Source organism: Quercus robur, chromosome 6, assembly GCF_932294415.1.
Source record: "Quercus robur chromosome 6, dhQueRobu3.1, whole genome shotgun sequence".
In the NCBI taxonomy this organism is placed as follows: Eukaryota; Viridiplantae; Streptophyta; class Magnoliopsida; order Fagales; family Fagaceae; genus Quercus; species Quercus robur.
Genome location: NC_065539.1, coordinates 49,329,562 through 49,352,955, shown reverse-complemented (window position 1 = coordinate 49,352,955; position 23,394 = coordinate 49,329,562). Strand labels below are relative to the sequence as shown.

Sequence of the window (23,394 nt, the reverse complement as noted above, 5' to 3'; positions counted from 1 at the left end):
TGGTAATTTTGACTCTTTGAGTCGTGTGAAAATAATGTTTTCATCAAATTTTTTTTTTTTTGGTTTAAAGATGAATTCATTCAAACAACTAAACAGCTACATCAGTGACAGAGCAAGCTCTGTTAACATACAAACCAGCAACATCATCATCTAAAATACTTCTAATGTCCACAGGCGGACAGTCAAAAGAAATAAAAGCAGCAACTTGATCCATGCTCATCCTAGCAAGCATATCTGCACACCTATTGCTTGGCAGTAGCAATGTCTAAACTTAATTTGGTGAAACCGGAGCACCAATTGCCTGCAATCATCCAAAATAGGCGAAACATTACTTTGATAGTTTGGGTTAAGGAATATATTTTTCACCTTAAATAAAGTGTGAATTTTTGTGTCATCTTGCACTGCTTTATGTTGGACCAATTTTCACTATATTTTGTGTCATCTTATTTTTCGCCCCTCATGCTCTATAATACAATATTCATTTTAAAAAAATAAAATCTATATTTTTTTATCTCCCCCATCTTATTTTGTTATAAATTGAATTTAGCTAATATGGCTCTTTTTTTTCTTTTTCTTTTTTTAAGGCAAGTCAACAGATGTTATGAGCTAGATGATGGTATGGTATGGATGAAAAGGATACACACTTTAAAATATTAAGGACTAAAATGAAATATATAATTTTTTGAAGACCAAAATGACAACACTCTAAGGGTGAGTTTAGTTCAGCTTTTTGAAACTAGACTTTTTGAAAAAGTGGGGTTTTTAAAAAGTGCAATATAAAATTGGGCTTTTTGAAAAAACTGAATGTTTGGTAAAAACTGTTAAAAAAGTGTTTTTTGAAAAAACTGAGTGTTTGACTAATACTTATTGATGGAACACAAATCCGTCAGTGAATGTGCAGATGGAATCACCCGTGAGGCGTGAAGGTTTGCTCGTCGAGAGACACCGGTGTGGCGCCTGCCACAAAGTCTCCGATGCCAAAGTTAGGATCACAGTTAAACACAATAAAGAAAAAATAGATAGTTTCAGAGTATTTTTTGCATATATCTGCTTCTGTTGGTTGTGTGAGAGTTTTATACCTGAGCCCATAAGGGCTAGCCGTTGAGGCTGTTAATGCTTTCTTTTGTAACGCACCTGGCCAGTAATGAGACTTTTAATAGGCCCTCCAACGGTCTTCTTGGTTGATTTGGTAACTGCTCGGATCATTGATTGATCGCATTGAATAACTCTCTGCCTCGTCGGTGATGATAGCTTCCTTCGCTGTTTCTGCTCACTTCGTCAGGGATGGTTCTCCCGTCAGTAATGTTATCTTCGTCAGCGGGATGTAGAGTTGTCATTCCCGTCAGTTGCCCCCCAGGTTCTGGGGTCGTCGGTGACCTGTCATGACGATCACAGAAGCTGAAAAGTTTTTCTTGTGACTCTTGGGGTTCTGTTCCGCCTTTAATGCTTAGTGGCGGCGTTACACGCAATCATGGCCACGTGGCGCTTGATGGTCTGTGGAATTAATGGCATGACCCTTGGGTTTCCCGCTGGTTTTTCAATTGTTTTTGGCCCACATTTAAAACTTCTCCTTTTCAACTTTTCGTTTATTTCTCAGAGAGCAAAAGCAAACCAGTTTTTTAGAGATACTCTGAATATTTTGTGGCTTCCTTCTTCTCCGATTTGCCTTGTGCTGCTTCTGCCGTTCCGCCATTGGAGGTATGTTCTTCTTTCCTTTTTCTTTCTTCTTTTTCTTCTTTTACTGTATAATTTCTGATTTGCTATTCCCTTTTCGCTTCTATTCTGGTGTTGGCTTTTGTTTTTCTTTTGGGGTTTCAGTTTCGTACTTTGTTTTCCTTTTGGTTTCTGTATTTTCCATGGTTGATAGCTTAGAGGTTAGGATAGCTTGCCCGTCGATCTCCTTCCTTTTTGCGCGTCTAGGGGGATCTTTGGGTACTTACCCTTTTTTGGAAAATTTTGTGTACGAAGGCAATAGTCTGAGCGTCGTTTTGAGTGAGTTGTTACCGTTGCTCCGTCAATCGCTAAATTGGTTTGAGGGTTTAGGAGGGAGAAGATTAATGTCTGAGGTTAGGTCTAGTGACCTCGAGAATGGGCTATCGTCCAGTGGTGGCCCGGCTGAAGGAGATACCGCCGTCTCTGGTTCTCGAGAGGTTAGGGCTTTTTATGCCCTTAGGGAGATTTGTGGTCTGGATGACGAGACCGTGAATAGATTTAAGGATAGGTTTCAATTTCCGTCTAGGGTTCGTGTTCGTCGTCCCAGGGAAGAAGATAGGGCTTGTCACTTCTTTCCAGGCGAAATATGTTTTTATGAGTCAGCCTTCACCTGTGGGCTTAGGTTCCCCGTCCACCCGTTCCTGATGGAACTTTTAGATCATTTTGGTATAGCCCCTGGACAGCTCATGCCAAACTCGTGGAGGATCGTCATTAACTGTATGCAAATATGGTTGGCCTCCAACGGGGATATGATCAGGATAGGTGAGCTCACCTACCTGTATCGTTTGAAAGAGTCTAAAGAGTGGGGATATTACGAATTAGTCCCTTGGGAGAGAAAGATTAGGATCGTCAAGGGATTGCCTTCGTCATTCAGGTATTGGAAGTCGCGCTTTTTCTTTGTGTCTGGGGACGACTTCGAGACCCAATCTAGCAGTGATTGGGGTGATATCCCGAGGTTGCTCCGTCGGTGGGGAACCCCGACCTTAGGTGCGTCAGTATTTCTCCCCGTTGTTTCAATCTTGCCAACTTTCAAGTTCTGATCTTGCTGACTTCTTTGTTTCTTTGTTTGGTATAGTTAAGAGACGGCCTAGGCTGAAGAGACGATATAAGGAACGCATAGAGACCGCCATCGGGTACGCTGAGACAATTGAGAGCTGGGACGAGCTGGTTGACCCTCGATCTCTTGCGTTTTACAACCTTGGTCCTGACCCATCTCCTTTCGTTCTTCGTCAGCTTGGCATTGAAGGAAAAAAGAGTAAGTTTTAACTTCGTCAATGCTGATTCATCTTATGTATAACTTCGTCAATGCTGATTCCTCTTATGTACACTTAAGCACTTCTTTGACACACTTTCTTCTTGCAGAGATGACGACCAAGTTTAACAAGGACATGTATGCAAAGATGAGGTCAAAGAAGGACGAACCCCTGTCCAATTTGGGGAAGAAGACCGTGCGAGTTACCGGGAAGGGTTCTGCCTCCATCCCGCTCAGCATTGTTCCTTCCATAGCCTCTGAAACGACGAGGACTGCCTCCCCGACCGTTTCAATAGAAGAGATTCCTACTCCAGGCTCTAAAAGGCCGCGCGTGGTTGGCAAAGGAAAGGAGAAGACTGATACTCGTCTGTCCACCATATGGGATGACGAGTCATTGGCTGTGGAAAGAGCTCACGAGGTCGTTACTTCAGCGGACTTGAAGGCTCTATCTGACTTGTCCTTAAACGATGTGGCTTCTCGTCACGTCCACAAACTGGTCCAGGTGCGGGTTCTTCCCTCTTCATCATTTCTCTTTTTTTTTTTTTTTTTTTTTATGGACGACTTCATAATTTCCTCCAGGTGTTGGGAGAGAGTATCCATATCACTGCTGAGTACCTCACTCAAGGGGCCAAGGTGGCGTCTCTGGCGACCCGGATGGAGGCTCAGGAGAAGGAGAACTCTGACCTGAGGACGAACCTGATTACTTCTATGGACGAGGCCACGACACTGAAGGAGAAGGTCAAGGTGCTGGAGGACGACCTCAGAGTTGAGCGCGGGTTGACTCAGGAGAAGGACGAGCAACTTCAGGCAGCCAAGGAGAAACTAGTGAACATCGCCGCTCGATCCGTGGAGGCTTTCCAGACCACTGATGAGTACAACACCGTGCTCTTCAGCTGGTATTTTAAGGGATTTGAGCTTCTCCGGAGGTACATGATCAAGCATCCTTCCGGAGTCAACCTGGAGAGCCTGGATTTGGAGGAGGTGGACAAGGAAATGGCCCTGGAGGAGGCAGCTTCGTCTTCTGCCCCCGGTGATGATGTTCCTGAACCCGTTGCTGACGTGCCGGCCAGTGAAGGCACAGCTGATGCTTGACTCTACTTACTTAGAAAAAAATTTTATTGTGGGTGCCCGTCTTGTTTTGGGCTTTTCTTTTTTTTGTAAATCTAATTTCAAAACAATTTACTTTATTTTGAAAACAATGATATCGACCCAGTGTTTATGGGCTGGAATGAAACGTACTTACTTTTCTTCTGGCTGGTTTACATCCGTCCGTACTTTTTGTGCTTTGTTAATTAGTTGTTGATTTAATGCACTGTGCTCTTCTGTGAACTGACTCCTGCCATTCGACTTACGTCCGTCTAGACGGACTCTTGTCCCTTGTTCTTTTAACGTCAGTAATTTACATCCGTCAAGGCGGAATTTTATTACCTAGTATTTTAACCATAGTATTATGGTCGTCAGTAATTTACATCCGTCAAGGCGGAATCTTATTACTTAGTCTTTTAACCATAGTATTATGGTCTTCAGTAATTTACATCCGTCAAGACGGAATCTTATTACTTAGTCTTTTAACCATAGTATTATGGTCGTCGGTAACTTACATCCGTCAAGGCGGAATCTTGTTACTTAAGTCTTTTAACCATAGTATTATGGTCGTCGGTAACTTACATCCGTCAAGGCGGAATCTTGTTACTTAATGATTTATAGGCCTCATGGTTGACCTGTACTGCCTGCGCAAAAACATTGAATGAATAATACTTTTATTAACTTCAATAACGAGTGCATTCGTGTGTTACATTTACTCATGGTATTTCTTTAAATGCTCAATGTTCCAAGGACGAGGGAGTTTTCGTCCGTCCATAGTTTCCAGATGGTAACTCCCTTGCCTAGAGTAATGAACGACGCGATATGGCCCTTCCCATGTAGGGCCCAGCTTCCCTTGAGTCTGGTCTTTAGTAGCTATAGTGACTTTGCGAAGGACGAGGTCCCCTATGGCCAGACGCCTGAGTTTGACCCTCTTATTGTAATACTCGGCCATTTTCTTTTGATACTTTGTCATTCGACTGGACGCATTGTCTCTTATTTCATCCAAGCAATCCAGGTTGAACCGCAGTCCCTCGTTATTGAGTCCCTCTCTGAAAGCTCCTCGCCTGATGCTTGTTACTCCAACTTCTACTGGAATCACTGCTTCTGAGCCGTAGGTAAGCCTGAAGGGTGTCTCTCCTGTCGGGGTTCTGGTTGTAGTCCTGTATGCCCACAAGACATTAGGCAGTTCTTCGGGCCAGGCACCTTTTGCTTCGTCCAGCTTGGTTTTGATTATCTTGAGCAACGTCCTGTTTGTTACTTCCGTCTGTCCATTTGCCTGGGGGTGTCCCGGGGATGAGAATTGATTCTTGATCCCGAGGTTCGAGCAGAACTCTCTGAAGCCTTGGCTATTGAACTGCTTCCCATTATCGGATATGATCGTCAAAGGGATCCCGAACCTGCAGATAATGTTTTTCCATACGAAGCTCCAGATCTGAGCCTCAGTGATGGTTGCTAGAGCCTCTGCTTCAACCCATTTTGTGAAATAGTCAATAGCAACTAGAAGGAATTTTACCTGACCTTTACCTTGGGGCAGAGGACCGACGATGTCGATTCCCCATTGCGCGAATGGCCATGGGGAGGATATGGTCGTCATCTTCTCTGCTGGAAGCCGTTGTACATTCCCGTACCGCTGGCATCCGTTGCATCTTCTGACGAGGTTAGCAGCATCCCCCTGCATGGTTGGCCAAAAGTACCCCGCTCTTATCACCTTGTTTACTAGGGATCTGGGGCCGGCATGGTCGCCACAGACTCCTCCGTGTACCTCTTCTAGGATGTATTTGGCCTCGTCCTCGTCGACGCACTTCAGGTAGGGCATAGAGAAGCCTCTCTTGTACAAGACGTCATTTAGGATCGTGAACCTAGCCGCTCTCTTTCTGACCTTTCTGGCTTCGTCAGTATTCTGAGGTAAGTGTCCGTCTCGGAGGAAGGATATCAAGGGCGTCATCCAGGTGTTTGTGCTCTGGGTGGTGAGCACTGCCACCTCCTCAATACTTGGGCATTTCTGAATTTCTATTGCCACGTCTGCGCTTGTCATTCCTGCTTCTGACGACGCTAGTTTCGACACTTCGTCAGCTTCAATATTCTGGTTTCTTGGTATCTGGACGAAATCCACTGTGTCGAACTCCTGAGTTAGCTGCCTCGTCAGTTTAAGGTATTTCTGCATCCTTTCTTCCTTTGCCTCGTACTCTCCACTGATCTGTCCGATTACCAGCTTTGAATCACTCTGGATAAACAAGTTTTTGGCACCAAGAGCTTTTCCAAGCCTCAAGCTCGTCAATATTCCTTCATATTCGGCTTCGTTATTGGTGGCTGGAAACTCCAGTTGAACTCCATATTTCATCACTTCTCCGTCGGGGGTGGTTATGACGACCCCTACTCCCCCCCTCTTTTGGGCTGACGAACCATCTGTCTGTATTATCCATTTTCCAACTTCGTCGGTAGTTCCTGCTTCGTCTGGAAGAGTGAATTCAGCGATGAAGTCAGCCAGGGCTTGTGCCTTGATGGCTGCTCTTGGATGGTACTCGATGTCAAATTGACTGAGTTCGATTGCCCATTGGACCATTCTCCCTGCTGCTTCCGGTTTGTTCATTGACTTCTTGATTGGCTGGTCCGTCATTATGAGGATAGGATTTGACTGGAAATACGGTTTGAGCTTGCGCGAAGCTACTATAAGCGCGAACGCAATCTTTTCAATTCTTGGGTACCTGAACTCAGCTCCTTGAAAGGCCTGGCTGACGTAGTACACCGGGAGTTGCTTCTTGCCTTCTTCTCTAATCAAGGCTGCGCTGACTGCCGACGCTGATACTGCCAGGTACAAATATAGGTTCTCCCCTCCTTTGGACGGGCTCAGGAGAGGTGGACTGCTCAGATATCGTTTCAACTCTTGGAACGCTGCTTCGCATTCGTCAGTCCAAGCAAAGGCCTGCTTGAGGGTTTTGAAAAAGGGCAAGCATTTGTCTGTGGCCCTGGAGACGAACCTGTTTAGAGCTGCTATCATTCCCGTAAGTTTTTGTACATCCTTGACGGTTTTGGGTGGAGCCATGTCAATGATAGCTTGTACTTTCTCTAGATTGGCTTCTATTCCTCTCTGGGACACCATGAATCCCAGGAATTTTCCCGAGGCTACCCCAAAAACACATTTGCTAGGATTTAACTTCATCTGGTGTTTTCTCAGGATTGCAAAAGTCTCCTCCAGGTCGTCCAGATGGGCGAGCTCTTCCCTACTCTTGACGAGCATATCGTCTACGTATACTTCCATGTTCCTGCCAATTTGTTGGTTGAACATTTTGTTTACCAACCTCTGGTATGTAGCTCCAGCGTTTTTCAACCCAAAAGGCATCACCTTGTAACAATAGAGTCCCTGGCTGGTGATGAAGGCGGTCTTCTCCTGGTCTTCTTCAGCCATCTTTATCTGGTTGTACCCCGAGAAGGCATCCATGAACGTCAACAACTTGTGTCCAGCGGTAGAATCCACGAGTTGGTCTATCCTTGGTAGAGGGAAGCTGTCCTTTGGGCATGCTTTATTCAGGTCAGTAAAGTCTACACACATTCTCCACTTTCCATTTGGTTTCTTTACCAGGACGACGTTGGCGAGCCATTCTGGGTAGTATACCTCTCGGATGAACCCCGCTGTCAATAGTTTGGTTACCTCTTCTGCTACTGCCTGATCTCGCTCTGGAGCGAAAGTTCTTCGTCGTTGCTGAACGGGCTTCTTGTTGGCGTCCACATTTAGTCTATGCTGGATGATCCCTGGAGATATGCCTGGCATGTCCTCGTGACTCCATGCGAAGACGTCAAGATTCCCTTTAAGGAACTTTATGAGTTTCGCTCTCATCTCAGGGCTTAGCGTCGTCCCTATCCTGGTTGTCCTGTCCGCATTTCCTTCTACCAACTCCACTGCTTCCAGGATCTCCATTCTGTCTTCCTCTTTTTCTTCTATCGTCCACGTGTGGTTCTCCTTTCTTGCCAGTACGGCTTGGTAGCACTCCCTCGCCAGGACCTGATCTCCCTTTACTTCACCTACACCATCGTCTGTTGGGAATTTCACCTTCAAACAGTATGTGGACGTTGCTGCCTTCCATTTGTTTAGGGTAGGCCTCCCAATGATGACATTGTAGGACGAGGGGCAATCTACAACCAGGAAATCTACTTGTTTGGTCAGCTGCAACGGATAGGTCCCTGCTGTTACCGTCAGAGTCACTATACCCCTGGGGTAGACCCTGTCTCCACTGAAACTGACAAGCGGAGAGTCAAAAGGACGGAGCCTTTTTGGATCTAACTTCAACTGTTGGAAGGCTGGGAGGTAGATGATATCCGCCGAGCTTCCATTATCAACAAGGATCCTTCTGGTATTGAACCCTTCTATATTCAGCACTATGACCAGGGGATCGTTGTGAGGCTGTTTCACTCCCCTGGCGTCTCCTTCATTAAAGGACATATCTTGGTATGTTCGTCGGTACTTGGACGGAGGAATAGCGTGGACGCTGTTTACCTGTCTGTGGTATGCTTTTCTAAGCGACCTGAATGACCCTCCTGAGACTGGTCCTCCCGTGATCGTGTTTATCTCCCCGATCACTTTGCGTGGAGGTTGGGACGTATGGTCGTCATCCCGAGTGAAGGATTCATTTTGGGTCCTGTTGTCGTCTCTGAACTTGCTATGTTCTCCTTTCTTTACAAATTTCTGCAACTTTCCTTTCCGTATTAACTCCTCTATTTGTTCCTTCAGGTCTCTGCAATCTTCTGTGTTGTGGCCGTGGTCTCTGTGGAACCGGCAATACTTGTTCTTGTCACGTACGTTGGGGGACGAGTGTAATGGCCTGGGCCATTTGAGATAATGCTCGTCCTTGATCTGCGTGAAAATCTTGTCAACAGGCATAACCAATGGAGTAAATTTTACCTGACGAGGATTTTTTTCATCCCTCCTTCTATTCCTGTCATTGTTTCGACGTTCTGGTCTGTCTCTCTTTTGCCCTCTGCGGTCGTCTTCCCGCTTGGACTTGTCTCCCAGCCTCTCGGTATCTTTTATGGCAGCTAGAGCGTCTTCCGCGTTCATGTATTTTTGGGCCTTCAGGAGCATCTCAGCCATTGTCTTCGGGGGGTTTTTGGCAAGAGAGGCTACAAGATCTCTGGATTTCAACCCTGCCTTGAAGGTCGTCAGTTGCACCTTGTCATCAGCTTCGTCCACCTCCAGAGTTTCCCGGGTGAATCGCTTGACATATGACCTCAGAGTCTCCTTCTCTCCCTGTTTTATGGTGAGTAAGTAATCTACTGGTCTCCTTGGGCGTTGTCCCCCTATGAAGTGACGCAGGAAAGCACTGCTTAGCTGATCGAAGTTGTCTATGGACGAGTTTGGCAATTTAGTAAACCATTCTCTTGCTGCTCCTTTGAGAGTTGTAGGGAAGGAACGGCATAATATCTCGTCAGGTGGTTGTTGAAGGCCCAGAGTCGTCTTAAAGGTATTAAGATGATCCTGAGGGTCCTTGAGTCCGTCAAATGGTTCTAACTGAGGCAGGCGAAACTTTGACGGCACGGGGCAATCAAGTACTGCTGCAGTGAAGGGTGAATCTGTAGCCCTTACCATCTTGTCTACACTCCGGTCTGTCTTTTCCTTGATGGCGCTCCTTAGTTCGTCCATCTCTTTCCTCATTTCCCGAAGAAGATCTGAATTTTGTTCGTCCGGAGTAGTTGGTCTCTGGGGGGTTTCCCTCTGTTGGCTATCCCCCTCTCCCTCCGTGTTACCCTTGGACCGGTTTTCTTCCTGTTGAGCTTGTTGAACCTGCTGGAGTCGCAGTTTCATTTCCTGGTTCTGCCTGGTGAGTTCCTCAATGGTGGCTGCCAGGGCTTGAACTTGCTGAGCCAAGGCCGTTGAATCTGGGTTGGATTCCATCTGGATATGGTGAATTGATGGAAACTACGTTTTCGAATATAAATCTGAAAACTCGTGTTCCCACAGACGGCGCCAAACTGATGGAACACAAATCCGTCAGTGAATGTGCAGATGGAATCACCCGTGAGGCGTGAAGGTTTGCTCGTCGAGAGACACCGGTGTGGCGCCTGCCACAAAGTCTCCGATGCCAAAGTTAGGATCACAGTTAAACACAATAAAGAAAAAATAGATAGTTTCAGAGTATTTTTTGCATATATCTGCTTCTGTTGGTTGTGTGAGAGTTTTATACCTGAGCCCATAAGGGCTAGCCGTTGAGGCTGTTAATGCTTTCTTTTGTAACGCACCTGGCCAGTAATGAGACTTTTAATAGGCCCTCCAACGGTCTTCTTGGTTGATTTGGTAACTGCTCGGATCATTGATTGATCGCATTGAATAACTCTCTGCCTCGTCGGTGATGATAGCTTCCTTCGCTGTTTCTGCTCACTTCGTCAGGGATGGTTCTCCCGTCAGTAATGTTATCTTCGTCAGCGGGATGTAGAGTTGTCATTCCCGTCACTTATAAAAGTGGCAGTTTGAGTTATAAATTACCAAAAATGATAAGATATATATAAAGAGAATTCTTTGTTTTAATTACCTCTCTTAATGCAAGTTATGGACACAATATTTTCACAAAAATTTCACAATAAAGTTTATATGACAAGTTATTAATGGTAGGAAAAAAAATAATGTCACTAGTAGGTCTAGATGAGAACCAATAACAACTTACTATATAAACTTTATTATGAAATTGTTATAAAAATACTTTGTCAATAGCACTATTTTTTTTTTCTAAAGAAAAATAGTACTAATTTAAAAAGTTTAGAGATATAATAAAATGTCATAATATTTCTACAATACTCTTTGTTTTTAGTTGTGGTCAATCCTAGTCTAATATTTTATTAATTTATTTAATTTTATTTTGACATATGAAATATTTGATACCTCAATTGTTGTGAAAATTTGTTGTGTTTTAACACAGTTGTAATTTTTATTTAGTAAATTTCCCTACATCATATCCACGTGTTCCACTCACTACCTTTATTTTTTTTTCCTTCACTTTTTTCTCATCCACCCATTTCTTCCCCCATTCCTATCAAATATCTTTTCTTTTCCTCCACTCACTATCTTGTCTCTCTTCAGGTCTTCTTCCTCACCCAAAATACAGTTCTTCTTCTTCACCCAAAAGACTAGATAGAAAGAAATATATTACACAAAAAAAAAAAAAAAAAAATTGAGAGAAGAAGCCGCAACTGCAGAAGAAGAATCATGCAGTAGAAGAAGAAGCCTACAGCAGTAGTGGGTTTATGGGTTTACATTGGAATTGAAGAATAAGCCTGTAGCAATAGAAGAAGAATCACGGTATTTTTTTTTTTTTAGAGATCTTGGTAAATTTGGGATTTCAAAATAAAAATAAGGGTAGTTTATGGATAATGTCGAAAATGACCAACGGTAAGATTTCAAACGCAGCTCAAGAAGCCTGCGTTTTTGGGAAAGCAGCTTGGAGGTTCGTTTTCAAAATACTCTACTCCTTCGTATTTGGAAAACTTGCTTTTTGATAACGCACAGTAGCAATAATTTACCAAACATGCATTTTAGATTTTGGGCTTAGAAACGCGCGTTTTGGGCTCTAAAAGTGTAAACAAACGCACACTAAGTAAGGCTTGATCACCCACCCAAAAGTGAAATGCAAATAAAAGTGTTTGATTAGTCGAATGACAATGGGCGGGAGACCTGTCGACCATATAAGTGATGGTTTAACCCCAAACACAAGTTGCCTGCTCTGTGAGCACTCTTGTATTGATTTTTACTTGGAGTTTCAAAGAAGAAGTTCATTGTTTGGATTTGCGAGAAATTTTCATAGATAAGTAATAGAAATTTTGACAAAAATTGAATTTTTTTTGGAGTGGGATTTGACAGAGAGACTTTATTTTGTTAAATCAAGTGTAACGCTATGACTAAAATTTTCATTGTAATTAATTAATGATAGAGCAGGGTTCATAATAGTCCGATAGTAACTATATTCTTTGTGGGGCTTTATATTTATGGTTTGACCTCTATTTCTTTTTCTTTTAGAAGAATTTGAACTCCATTTCTCATGTTCCATGGATAAAAACACAAAAATTAATAATACATATCCTTTTAAAATAGATCAAAATTATAAGGGTTTTACATATATATTGAAAGAACATTAAAAAAAAAAAAAAAAAAAAAAAAAAGTGTCCACTTCAACTTCAAGGTGATATCCACGAAATAATATTAATCAATCCATCAAAACGGCGAAACCTACATTCCACCATATAAATATTCCCACCAAACCCAAAGATAAAAAAATAATAATAATGAATCCTATATAAAAAAAAGAATAAATAAATTATAATTCTAAGGATCCTAGTCATCCTATGGTTACATCCTACCATGTAATATCACTTGCTTGCATAACATTGAAGGAAGGGGTTAAAAAAAAAAATGTACACACCTATGAAACTTCTTGGTAATATCCTCCTAACTTAGTACTAATCAAATATCAACTCCTTAGAAAAAGTCCTATAAATAAACCCTCTAGAAAAAAAAAAAACTTGAAAAAAGAAAAAAAAAAAAGAAAAGAAACACCAACCCAATGAGACGAAAATCTAATGCGACAGCCCCTCTTCTGCATCAACCTTGACAATCCAATCCCATACATCCAAATCACACCTCATGACCATTAATCCCACTAAACAAGCAAGAGTTATGCTACCAACATGAAACATATTTTACTGCTTAAATCTTACTAAATGACTTTAGTATTTTATTGAAATGGAAAAAAAAAAATCAAAATCCATTTCATTGCTGCTTGTAAATTTATTTTTTAATAGAAAAATTAGTAATGGCTTTTTTAACATTTCTCAAAAAATAATAATAATGCTACAAACAAGATAAAGAATTTCACAATATTTTAATTGACAAATTATAATTAATGTAATATATATTTTGAAAACACAATTTTAACTAAAATACATATGACAATGTATAACTAAGTATGTCAACGCGTTTTTATTACTCTATTGCTATTTAATAATATACTATTTATAAAATTGTGAAATTTATTGAACACCCCTGTCACGGTATCATCCAACAACCAAACTCTTCCGCAAAGAAACTCCATTCATTCAATAAATAACAACAACAAATCACAAAAACCAGAGAAAGCTGAAGACTTTGTTCATTTCCCAAAATCCCAGAAAGAGAGAAAAATAAAAGATGTTTGGATACACAAAAGTAAGCAACACGAAGGTCGGTGAGGATGTGGAAATAGACTTGGAGACAGGAGGTACAAGCACTCTGTACCCAGGTCTGAGCCCCGGTGAGAACCAGCTTCGATGGGGGTTCATTCGCAAGGTGTACGGAATCGTAGCCACACAGCTTGTCCTCACCACCATCGTCTCCTGCATCACCATTCTCTACACTCCTATCAACGAGGTCCTCAAAGCCAATCCTGGCTTCTTGCTCTTCCTCATGTTCCTCCCTCTTGTCTGTACGTATCTTTTTACCTTAAAGCTTTGATTTTTTTTAATTTTTTTGGGTTAAAGATTTATTATTTACGTTTGATTTATTATGGATTTGTGGTTTTTATTCGATTTGGTGATCTGGGTATTTCGTGTTTTTGAGTTTTGACTTAAATGTAAAATGTTGGAATCCCCAGATCTATTCTCGTACACCCACGTGTCTATGTTTATATGTATGTTGACCTAAGAGAAAATCGGTTTTGATTAATTTGTTGGGTGTAAAAGTAGAGTTTTTGTATCTAAAATTGAATCCGGGGGTTTTTTGCTGTTTGGTGAAATAAAATAAAGAAAGGCATATTTTTTAGATGAATTGAGGTTGAGGCCCTTCTCAGACAAAAAAAGGGGTAAAGATTAATAATTGTAATAGATGATGATGATGATTTGTGACAGACTTGCTGATTAAGTCTTTTTTGGGTTCTCTTTGATTGGCATTTGATCATCTGTCTATTTGTTTGCAATATCTTGAGTTTTTGTAACTGTTTACATGTTTTTACTTTTGATGATTCGCTGTGTAATGGGAAGGGAAAAGCTGAGATTAGGATATGAGAATCTCCATTTTGATTTCTTCTATGCAGCAAGATAAGCATCTTAAAGGATTTCTAAAACCCTCTTATTTATTTATTTATTTTTTGCTGATTCCTGTTTATAAAAAATGTGTAGATTTCTGCAAAATAAAATTATCCAACATCCCCCCACCCCACAAAAAAAAAAAAAAAAAAAAAGCAATTGTAGGGAGCCTTGTTGTTGATGGGACTCTCACTGGGGGAAAATTAAAACTTAATTTTCATGGTTGAACTTCTGTCTATTGTGAGCATTGTGGAACATGACTTTATAGTGTGCTCTATGAAACTCGTATAGTTTAGCTGAAATGGCAACTGGGCAGAGGGTGTGCTTTTGGGTTCAAGGCCCATTGGATGCATGTGTAACTCATCAATAGACAAACAATTCTATGATTTTTATTGATGTCATGCTTGAGGCCGATTACCCTCTCAACTAGATACATAGATTACCTGAAATGACAAGTTTATGCAAAGTTGAACTTTCATCAGCTGTTCTAGCCTCAAGCGATTCACTTGCCGGAGTACTCAGTTGCATCCTACTTGTGCTTTTGTTACAATATGCTAGTATCATCTTATTAATCGGCCTTAATCTCTGCAGTGTTGTGGCCCATGTATGTGTATCAACAAAAGCATCCATTGAACTTCATCTTCCTTGGACTTTTCACCTTGTCACTGAGCCTCACAGTTGGTGTAAGCTGTGCCAACACAGATGGTGAGCATCTTCTTTTCCCCCATTAGATTTCCTGGTGAGAAATCAAGGATGAAATGCAATTTTATAGAATTCCAATCTGATTTTTGTTGTGCATTGGTATTTGCAGGAAAAATTGTGCTTGAAGCATTAATTTTAACCTCAGCTGTGGTCTGCTCCTTAACCGGGTACACTTTCTGGGCATCTAAGAAGGGCAAGGACTTCAGCTACCTTGGACCAATCTTGTTCACCAGCCTCTTTGTCCTTTTTCTAACTGGTTTTATCCAGGTCAGATGCTTGACTTTCTTTGTATTTGGCTTGCCATGAATTTAGTCATTCTGAACACATTCACATAATGCACGTGCAAGTGCACTAACAGTATTGATCTGACTTGGTGGATATTGTGTTGTTATGTAGGTATTCTTCCCACTTGGCTCAACATCTGTTGCCATTTATGGTGGAATGGGTGCTATAATTTTTGCAGGCTACATAGTTTATGACACTGACAACCTCATCAAGCGCTTCACCTATGATGAGTACATTTGGGCTTCCATTACTCTTTATCTGGACATTCTGAACCTGTTCCTTTCCATTTTGAGGATGATGAGACAGGCCAACAATTAGTTGTGCCGTGTAACTTTGCAAGCCTTGTTTAAATCAATCAAATGGTACTCTATATATCTTTGTCTGAGACCAAAGGCATAATTGTGGATAACATGTTTCCATGAACTACCGTAGTACAACTGAGTGGGCTGTTATGACATACATATTCTAGTCTTACATTTGCGTTAATCGTAAATATATTTTATGTGGATTGTTTTCCATTTCTTGTTGCTATTACTTTACTTACACATATTATAGAACTGCATGACCTCCTTGATCAGCTACTTTTGGTCGTTTTAATGCAAAAAAAAAAAAATATATATATATATATATATGTATATATATATATATATATATATCAGCTTGAATGAATGATGTTCATCTCTGGCAGCACTTCACTCCTTAGTAGGTTATAGTGTTCTAGAGTCATTGAGATGATTTTGTCATTTTTCTGCTAATTAATTAACCATGATTTTGAGAAGAAAGGACAGAGATTGTATCCATTTTCTAATTTTATCTGCAGCTTCATGCCCCCCATTTTTTTGTTTTTATTTTTTTTTCTCCAAGTTTCTTCTTTTCTGTACCAGTTCTTCTGCACAAACAAGAAGCTGCTACATTTCCAGGCGGCATGAGTCTGCGTATCTGGCTGTACTTTTTTTCATGTTCTATAATTTGTCCGACTCTCTGACCGGATTGGATTCATTTACCAACTTGATATAATAATAATGGAAGGGAACTGACACATCTTTAGGACCCATTTCATGCTGTACATGATCCACTTGGGAATGAAATCATTCCAAGCTAAAAGCTTTTTCGTCAGTCCTCAATTCATCAACTTGATAGCATATGATGGAGGAGTACTTAGAACTCCAAAAGCAATTATTATGTGAGACCTCTATATATATATATATATATATATATATATATATATGGATTCTCAATTTTATGCCACATGTTCCATTTAATTTTAATTTTGTGTCAAATTAATTATTGGGTGTAAAAATTGAAGAGTCTAAATTCAATTAGATTTCAATAGGAGTCCAATTTTTCATCATGTATCCATTCAAGTTTTTAATTTTTGTGGCAAGTAAACTATTGGGTACACGAACCAAAGTGTTTAAAACTAATTAAATTGTAAATCATTTATATATATATATATATATGATAAGAAACTTTTACATATTTTAAAAATGTGTAGTTTAAAAAAAGTGTAAGCTAATACCCCATGTATAATTTGAATCACTTCTATAAAAAATGTATAATTTAAACTATATAATTGTAATTGTTTTTAATTGTATATGATATGATGAGTAATTATTACATATTTTAGAAATATACGGTTTAAAAAAGTGTAACCTAATACCTTATATATAATTTGAACCACTTAAAAAAAAAAAGTATAATTTGAACCGTATAATTGTAATTGTTTTTAATTGTATACAGTAGGAGTAATTTTAAAAGTATATGATAGGAGTAATTTGTTCAGGACCGGTGGGCATGCTTGTTTGTGATCCCACAAGGCTCAAACCACATGGTCTTCCTATGCCTGACCCGATTTGGACTAGATGATGTTCTTTCTCATCATTCTCCATCTGAGTCTGGTCTGGTACCAAACTCGAATCCCTCCCTTTGCATTCCCTCTCTTCTTCTCTCTCCATTTGGTTCTTTCATAAATTTTTTGAAGTTTTTCTTTTACCAAATTAGTTTTGCATATAGGAAAGGAAACCATCATATAGTGGATCGGTATGACCTATTGACTAATGTTAAAAACTATTTGACATTGTTGCTTTTAATTCAACTTGGAAATCGTTTTTTTGTCTTGGATCATGGGCGAAGTGATTATAAAATGGTTTGCTGGCAGCTTAACTCAAGTTTAGAGAAACTGTTCATACTTTGACTTGGAACGCCATGTTTATCTTTTGCCTAAACTTGGTTTATTAAAATTTCTTGATACTCTAACCTTGTTCACGTTGCCTTGATTCATTAAAATGAAATATAATCATTTTAATTTTTAAGAATTCCATAAGCTAATAATTAATCCTGACCTGGTTGGGCATCTTTGGTACAGGGATCCTAAAATCTCATTTCTCACAAATGAATGTTGGCCACAACTTAGATCTGGAAGCCCCCTAGATACATCAAAGGAAAATAGCTCAGCTGTAAAACCAAATTAAAGAATTTCTTTCAGCCATCCCTTTCGGAAAGATCTAGACAGCAAAATTTAGGCTGTCTAGATCCATCATAAATGTATAATTAGACAACTAAAATGACTACGTCTGCTATAATGTTCAGCCATCCCTTTCAGTTGTCAAATTTCGTTATAAATTAATTCAAACACATTCTGCATTTCGCTTTCTGCCATCCATATTGTTTGCATGTAGCTTGAAAAAATTTGGTCAGAAGCCCCCAATCAATTATAGCCAAATATATTGGAAAAATACTTAAAGATATTTTCAAAGTATAGTAAAATTGTGTTTTCTCCTCTCACATTCATAATGAACCTCACCATAAATGTGAGATAAAAAAACACCACTCACGGTGCTCCAAAAATATCTAAGAAATTACTTGTTTGTTTGCATGTAACTTGATAAAATTTGGCTTGTAGCCAACCCCCATCAATTAGCCAAATTTTGCAACGTATGCAGAAAACTGCAGCCTTCGTTGTTAAGGCTACCGTTGGTGGCGTCTCAATTGGGGTCGAGCCTAGAATGATTATGGGGGAGGAAAAAAAAAACACCAAGAAATCTCCCAGCTTTAAATCCTTGAGATTTTAATAGATTGCACCCAAGAGAATGCCATAATGCAATTAAATTAAATAACCATGAATGGCTCTGATACATTGGTCAGGCCAGACCAAGCAACCAGAGAAGCCTAATCACCCAAATCGCAGATACTACAAGAGTAGAGAGTAAAACAACTTGGTAATAGGAGAGTCTGGGCAGAACAATTCAAAGCACCATATGGCTGGGAAGAAAGCCATAAAAGATTGTTGGTTAACCCAAATCTATGTACAAGGATCTCCAATGATGGGGAATAAGTAATATAGCCCAGACAAGTATACAAATTGAATACAATTATAAAAATGAGACAATGTAAGATGAATCTAATCACTTTAAACCAAAAAATAAACAGATGCAGAGACAAGAATTTACAATTTTAATCTATAAAAGACCAAACAATCGAATATCACTAACAAATAAACAAACACTTTGCAGGGGAACCCAAATCAGTGGCAGAGTATAATAACCTCAAATTAATCACGATTTAACATGCTTGTCATCATCATCACCATCGTCTTCGTCTTCAATATCCCAACTCAAATCCTCCTCCTCCTCCGCCTTACTCAGCCGCTTACGCAAATCAACCCTATTGGAACTCGAAACAACACCATCCTCCCCTTCCCCTTTGTTCTCATCATTGCTTCCAATATCCTCAATCTCATCCCACCCGAGCTCTTCCTCCTCCGCCACCAACAATGGCTGGCTTGAAACAACCGAAACATCACTATCTCGCTCTGATTCCTCACTATCCCCTTTCTCCTCCAATTTCACACCAACATTTTCAACAACATTGGATCGGGAACTCTTATCATCATCCAATGCTACATTATCATTATTACTAATAATATTTTTCACGCCATTTTCTTCTTCATCATCATCAAAATCCCAACTCAAATCCTCTTCTTCGCCACGGGAAATCACTCGCTTCACGAGCTTAGCTCTCGCCTCCTCGGCTTGCTTCAGCTTATGTACTCTATAAAAATACCTAATCCAAAAACTCTCCTTGTCAACCCTAGTTGGAACAATGTTCTCATAAATCTCTTCGATTACAGGATTCTCTCTGATCAAATCCTCAATCTCTTTCCCTTTTTCCTCTAACACAAACCCTAATTTCCACTCCTCCAAATCCTCCTCCTTCGGTTCCTCCAAATACGTGTTCAAATCGCACTGAACCGCACGCACCTGCGCGTCGAACCTACTGTATGGTTTCAAATCCGAAACCTGACTACTGCTACTCAATCGCCTACCATTATTGGAATCGGAATCGGAATCAGAGCCGGCGGCGGCTGCTACGAAGAGCTTGTCCGCGCCGTGAGTGATGATTTCCGCCGTCGATTTCCATACGGAGGAGCCGATATCGTCGATAGCTTGACCAACGGACTCGAGCGATTCCTGAGCGACGGAAGTGCCGGCGTCGAGCGAAGCCGGGAAGTCCGTGACGGCTCGCGACGCGACTTCTCGGATCACCGACGTTTCTTTCTTCAACCCGGACCCGAATTCCTCTATATCGCGCCGGTAGGTTTGGATCACCGACTCCGATTTCGACGCGATCGTTTTGATTAATCCGCCGAAACTCCAAATCGCGGTGGAGTCCGAGTCCGGATCCGGGATTGGGTCCGGGTTCGGTTCCGGAGCGTCATCGTTTTGGGGTAGGTCCGGGTCTTCGGAGAAGACGGATTTGAAGAAATCCATTGGAGGAGATGGAATAGAGATTTTGGAGATGTGAAATAAGAGAAAGTGTGGGGTTTGATATTATGAGAGGGATTTATAGTTAGATAATTCAGGAAGAGTTGTATTCATCCAGTTCATATTTGAAGTTGACACAATACAATGAATTAATAAATAGACAGATAACTTGATTCTCAAAAATAAAAAATAAAAAGATAACTTGATAAACTCTTATTCTAATTTTAAAATCTTTGTTTTTTTTAATCTTTCTATCCCATTGGCATGAAAATCATTTTTATTATTATTTAAGATGTAAATAATTTTGAACTTGCTTCCAAATATAATATAATCTTCTAATAAAAAATATTAGCAAATTACAATTTACCCAAATGTAATTTGGTTGAAATTTAAGTTATTATAATTTAAAATTTGATGTTTTATCTATTTGAGATTTGATCAAAATTTAAGTTACTTACATGTGATTTAAAATTTTATGGTGCAAGTGTTTCGATAAATAATTTTTTTTATTTTATTTGATCTTGTATTTTTATATTTTTTATGTTTTTGGAAGAGAGAGACATAAATTAGAGCAAAATTACATATTTAGCTATATTTTTAACTGATGTGGGTTATAAAAATCTAACTGAACTAATCTCAAGTGAATAAAATGTTAAATTTTAAACTATAAATAGACAACTCAAATTTCGACTAAACAGCATGTGGGTAAATTGTAATTTGCCTTAAAATATATGCATATATCTAATATAATATAATCTTACCTTTATTAAAGACCATATAATCCAATCTTACCTTCATTGAAGATAGGATAGGATATAACGTTGTGTAGTCAAGTTTATAAATGAAATTGACTCAATTGTAGAAATTAATTATTCTCTTTCTTGGCTTCAAAAAGAAAAAAAAATTATTGTCTCTTTCTTTTTTTTTCTTTTTTTCTTTTTTTTGAGAAGATGAAGATGATCCATTATTCAATTTTACATCTTTTGTACACACCTTTCATCTAGTGAAGTACACAAAGAAAGTAGATACATATTTGATGATTGATGTTTTAAAAAAATTTTAACTGCTCGATTTGTTTCTGGGTTGAAGAAGATATTGTGTGCTGGCTTGGGAAGCATCTTATTTTTATTAGAAATGGAAGAATACACAATTGGAAAGTGGAGTATTTATAAATGGGGATCTTGAATTGCATAATGTTTAATGTCAGACGCAGAGTAGTTGCAAGATCAAAAGTATAAAACTCCATCCAAAATTGTGCTTTATCTAGCTGATTAATTGAGAATTCCCTTCTCTGTTCTTGGTGGTTAATTAATTGTTGATGTCTTTGTTGCTGTATGTATGTTTAAGGAGCTTATAGTAGGGAGAGCTGCCTTGTAGTTTTGTTCTATTATGTACCCTTGGCTGCTTGTATCTGTGTCCTGCTTGGCTGGTTTTCTCTTACCCCCCAAACTGACCAAAAGAAAGAAGAAAAATAAACTTATATCATCTGTTTGTTTGCTTTGATATGAATAACCATTATTGAGTTTGAGGATGACAAGGCTTCCACTTCTATGGTATCATTTAGAGGTGTTCACCAAACCGCGTAAACCATAAAGCAATTCATGATTGGGTTTCCAATATGCCAGTTCTGATAACAATTTCTCCAAATTATTGGTTGATGAAAAACAAAATTATTAACTCTGAAAAATTAAACAAACAAACATTCTCACAGTTCACCTGAAAATGAACTCATTTAACTTCTAAAAAATTACACACAAAATTTCACAAAACAAACACTAACAGTTCTCTCTTCTCCTCACTTGGACCTACCGCAATACAAAAGCAATGAGAGAGCTAGAAGTGGCAGATCGAATAATCATAGGATGAACCTCTCAATTTTTCTGAGCTCTTTTGTAACATCAACCATATCTGGCCTGATCTCCGGATCCTTTTTTATGCATATGAAGGCAAGCCGTAATCCAGCTTGTAATTGTTGCCACACAACAGATCCTTCTTCCCCTACGTGGATTGCAGGATTCACAAACTGTTGCCACACAGCAGATCCTTCTTCCTCTACGTGGAATGCAGGATCCTCAACCTCATCTATGGTAATTCTTTTTCTGTCATTTTCAAAATCATCATCACTAGAATAGTCAGTGATCCCAAATAGCTCAAGCTTTTCCTGTCCAGTTAAAAGCTGTAATAGAAACGATCCGAAGCTGTAGACGTCAACTTTCTCCGTTATGTAGTTTGTAGCAAAATAGTGGGGGCATATAAAACCGACAGTTCCACAAAGAACATCATCCTCTACGTGAGTTTCACCTTCAGGGATCGATATGGAAAATGAAAAATCAGTTAGTTTGGCGACACCGTGTTGGTCTAGGAAGACATTTCCTGGTTGTATGAGCCTGTGGACAATAGGTCTTGAGAACGCAGTGTGGAGATATGAAATCGCATGAGCAATTTCCCTAGCAATCTTTAGCCTGCTCTGCCATGACAAGGGCTCACGTTCATGTTGTTGTGCACCATCATGACTAGTAACTTTAACACGATCCTCAAGTGATCCATTTGCAGCAGATTCATACACTGAAATGGGGATTTCAGTCTCAAGACAGCACCCGATGAGCTTTAGAACATTATTGTGAGTGCTCATCTTTGCAGAAACAGCTATATCAGTGAAAATTTCGTCAAAGCGGTGTTTTAAGTACTTCTTAATGGAAATCATTCGGCCTTCAAAGGAACCATTGTACCATTCATATGACTCATCTGTATGAAAAATACGGCTACGATCAAAGTTATTTGTTGCCCGCTGGAGTTCTTCACAAGAGTAGCTACGGATAGGAATTGGCCTACCATTACAAGAGGCGATCAGCTTCTCATGTAGTCTGCTTCCATTTTCATAAAACGCTCTCTCTCTTTCTTTGTCTCTTTTTTTGTCTCGTTTCTTTCTTAACATTCTTAACAAATTCTCTCTCTCTCTCTCTCTCTCTCTTCCCGTTTGGCTTGAGTATGGCTCAACCTTTAATCCCCTTCACCTTTGCAGTCCACGAAGCTACAAGGAAAGTTCGTCCAAAATACGTGAAGCTTTCCTCTTGCAGTTTGTTAGCTTCTATATTATTGACCTTCTGAAGAAGTTTGCTTCGCTGGGTCATCATGATGTTGATATTTTACGCGGAAAGTTTGTCTTTTTTGGTTGTAAGTTGAAACGCGGAAAGTTCGTAGCTTCTAGAGAATATTGTAATTGTAATTGTAATTATGTATTAATTTCCAGATACGTTCTCTATGGCACTTGGGCCTGAGAGAAGGCGGCCACTCTCAGGAAACATAGCCCAATTTTTCTTCACTAAAAAGTTAAAACACCACTTATATATGGTCCGTTTGGATTGAATTTATTGTTGCTGAAACTGAAAACTGAAAACACTGTAACAAAATAATTTTTAAATGTGTGAAAAGTGCCGTGGGACCCATTTTTAATATTTTTAATACGTGAACAGTTCTGCTACAGTACGTGAACAGTACTGTTATAATGCATAAACAATAATTTTTGTCTCTGCACAATAAATTTACTGTTCATGC

At 39.7% G+C, this 23,394-nt stretch overlaps 3 protein-coding genes across 3 annotated transcripts; 1 reads left to right on the top strand and 2 right to left on the bottom strand.

Annotated features, from left to right (window-relative positions):
- Positions 1-13,072: 13,072 nt before the first annotated feature.
- LOC126689251 (BI1-like protein) lies at positions 13,073-15,594 on the top strand. The gene is made up of 4 exons (XM_050384379.1): positions 13,073-13,491; positions 14,681-14,794; positions 14,901-15,058; positions 15,188-15,594. The coding sequence occupies exons 1-4, from the start codon at positions 13,218-13,220 to the stop codon at positions 15,392-15,394; spliced, it is 753 nt and encodes a 250-aa protein (XP_050240336.1). The 5' UTR covers positions 13,073-13,217; the 3' UTR covers positions 15,395-15,594.
- Positions 15,595-18,466: 2,872 nt separating this feature from the next.
- LOC126689250 (uncharacterized) lies at positions 18,467-19,937 on the bottom strand. The gene has a single exon (XM_050384378.1). It carries the CDS (start codon positions 19,843-19,845, stop codon positions 18,631-18,633), a length of 1,215 nt encoding a protein of 404 aa, XP_050240335.1. The 5' UTR covers positions 19,846-19,937; the 3' UTR covers positions 18,467-18,630.
- Positions 19,938-21,556: 1,619 nt separating this feature from the next.
- Positions 21,557-22,863, bottom strand: LOC126689246 (serine/threonine-protein kinase ZRK1-like). The gene has a single exon (XM_050384370.1). It carries the CDS (start codon positions 22,772-22,774, stop codon positions 21,695-21,697), a length of 1,080 nt encoding a protein of 359 aa, XP_050240327.1. The 5' UTR covers positions 22,775-22,863; the 3' UTR covers positions 21,557-21,694.
- Positions 22,864-23,394: the final 531 nt, after the last annotated feature.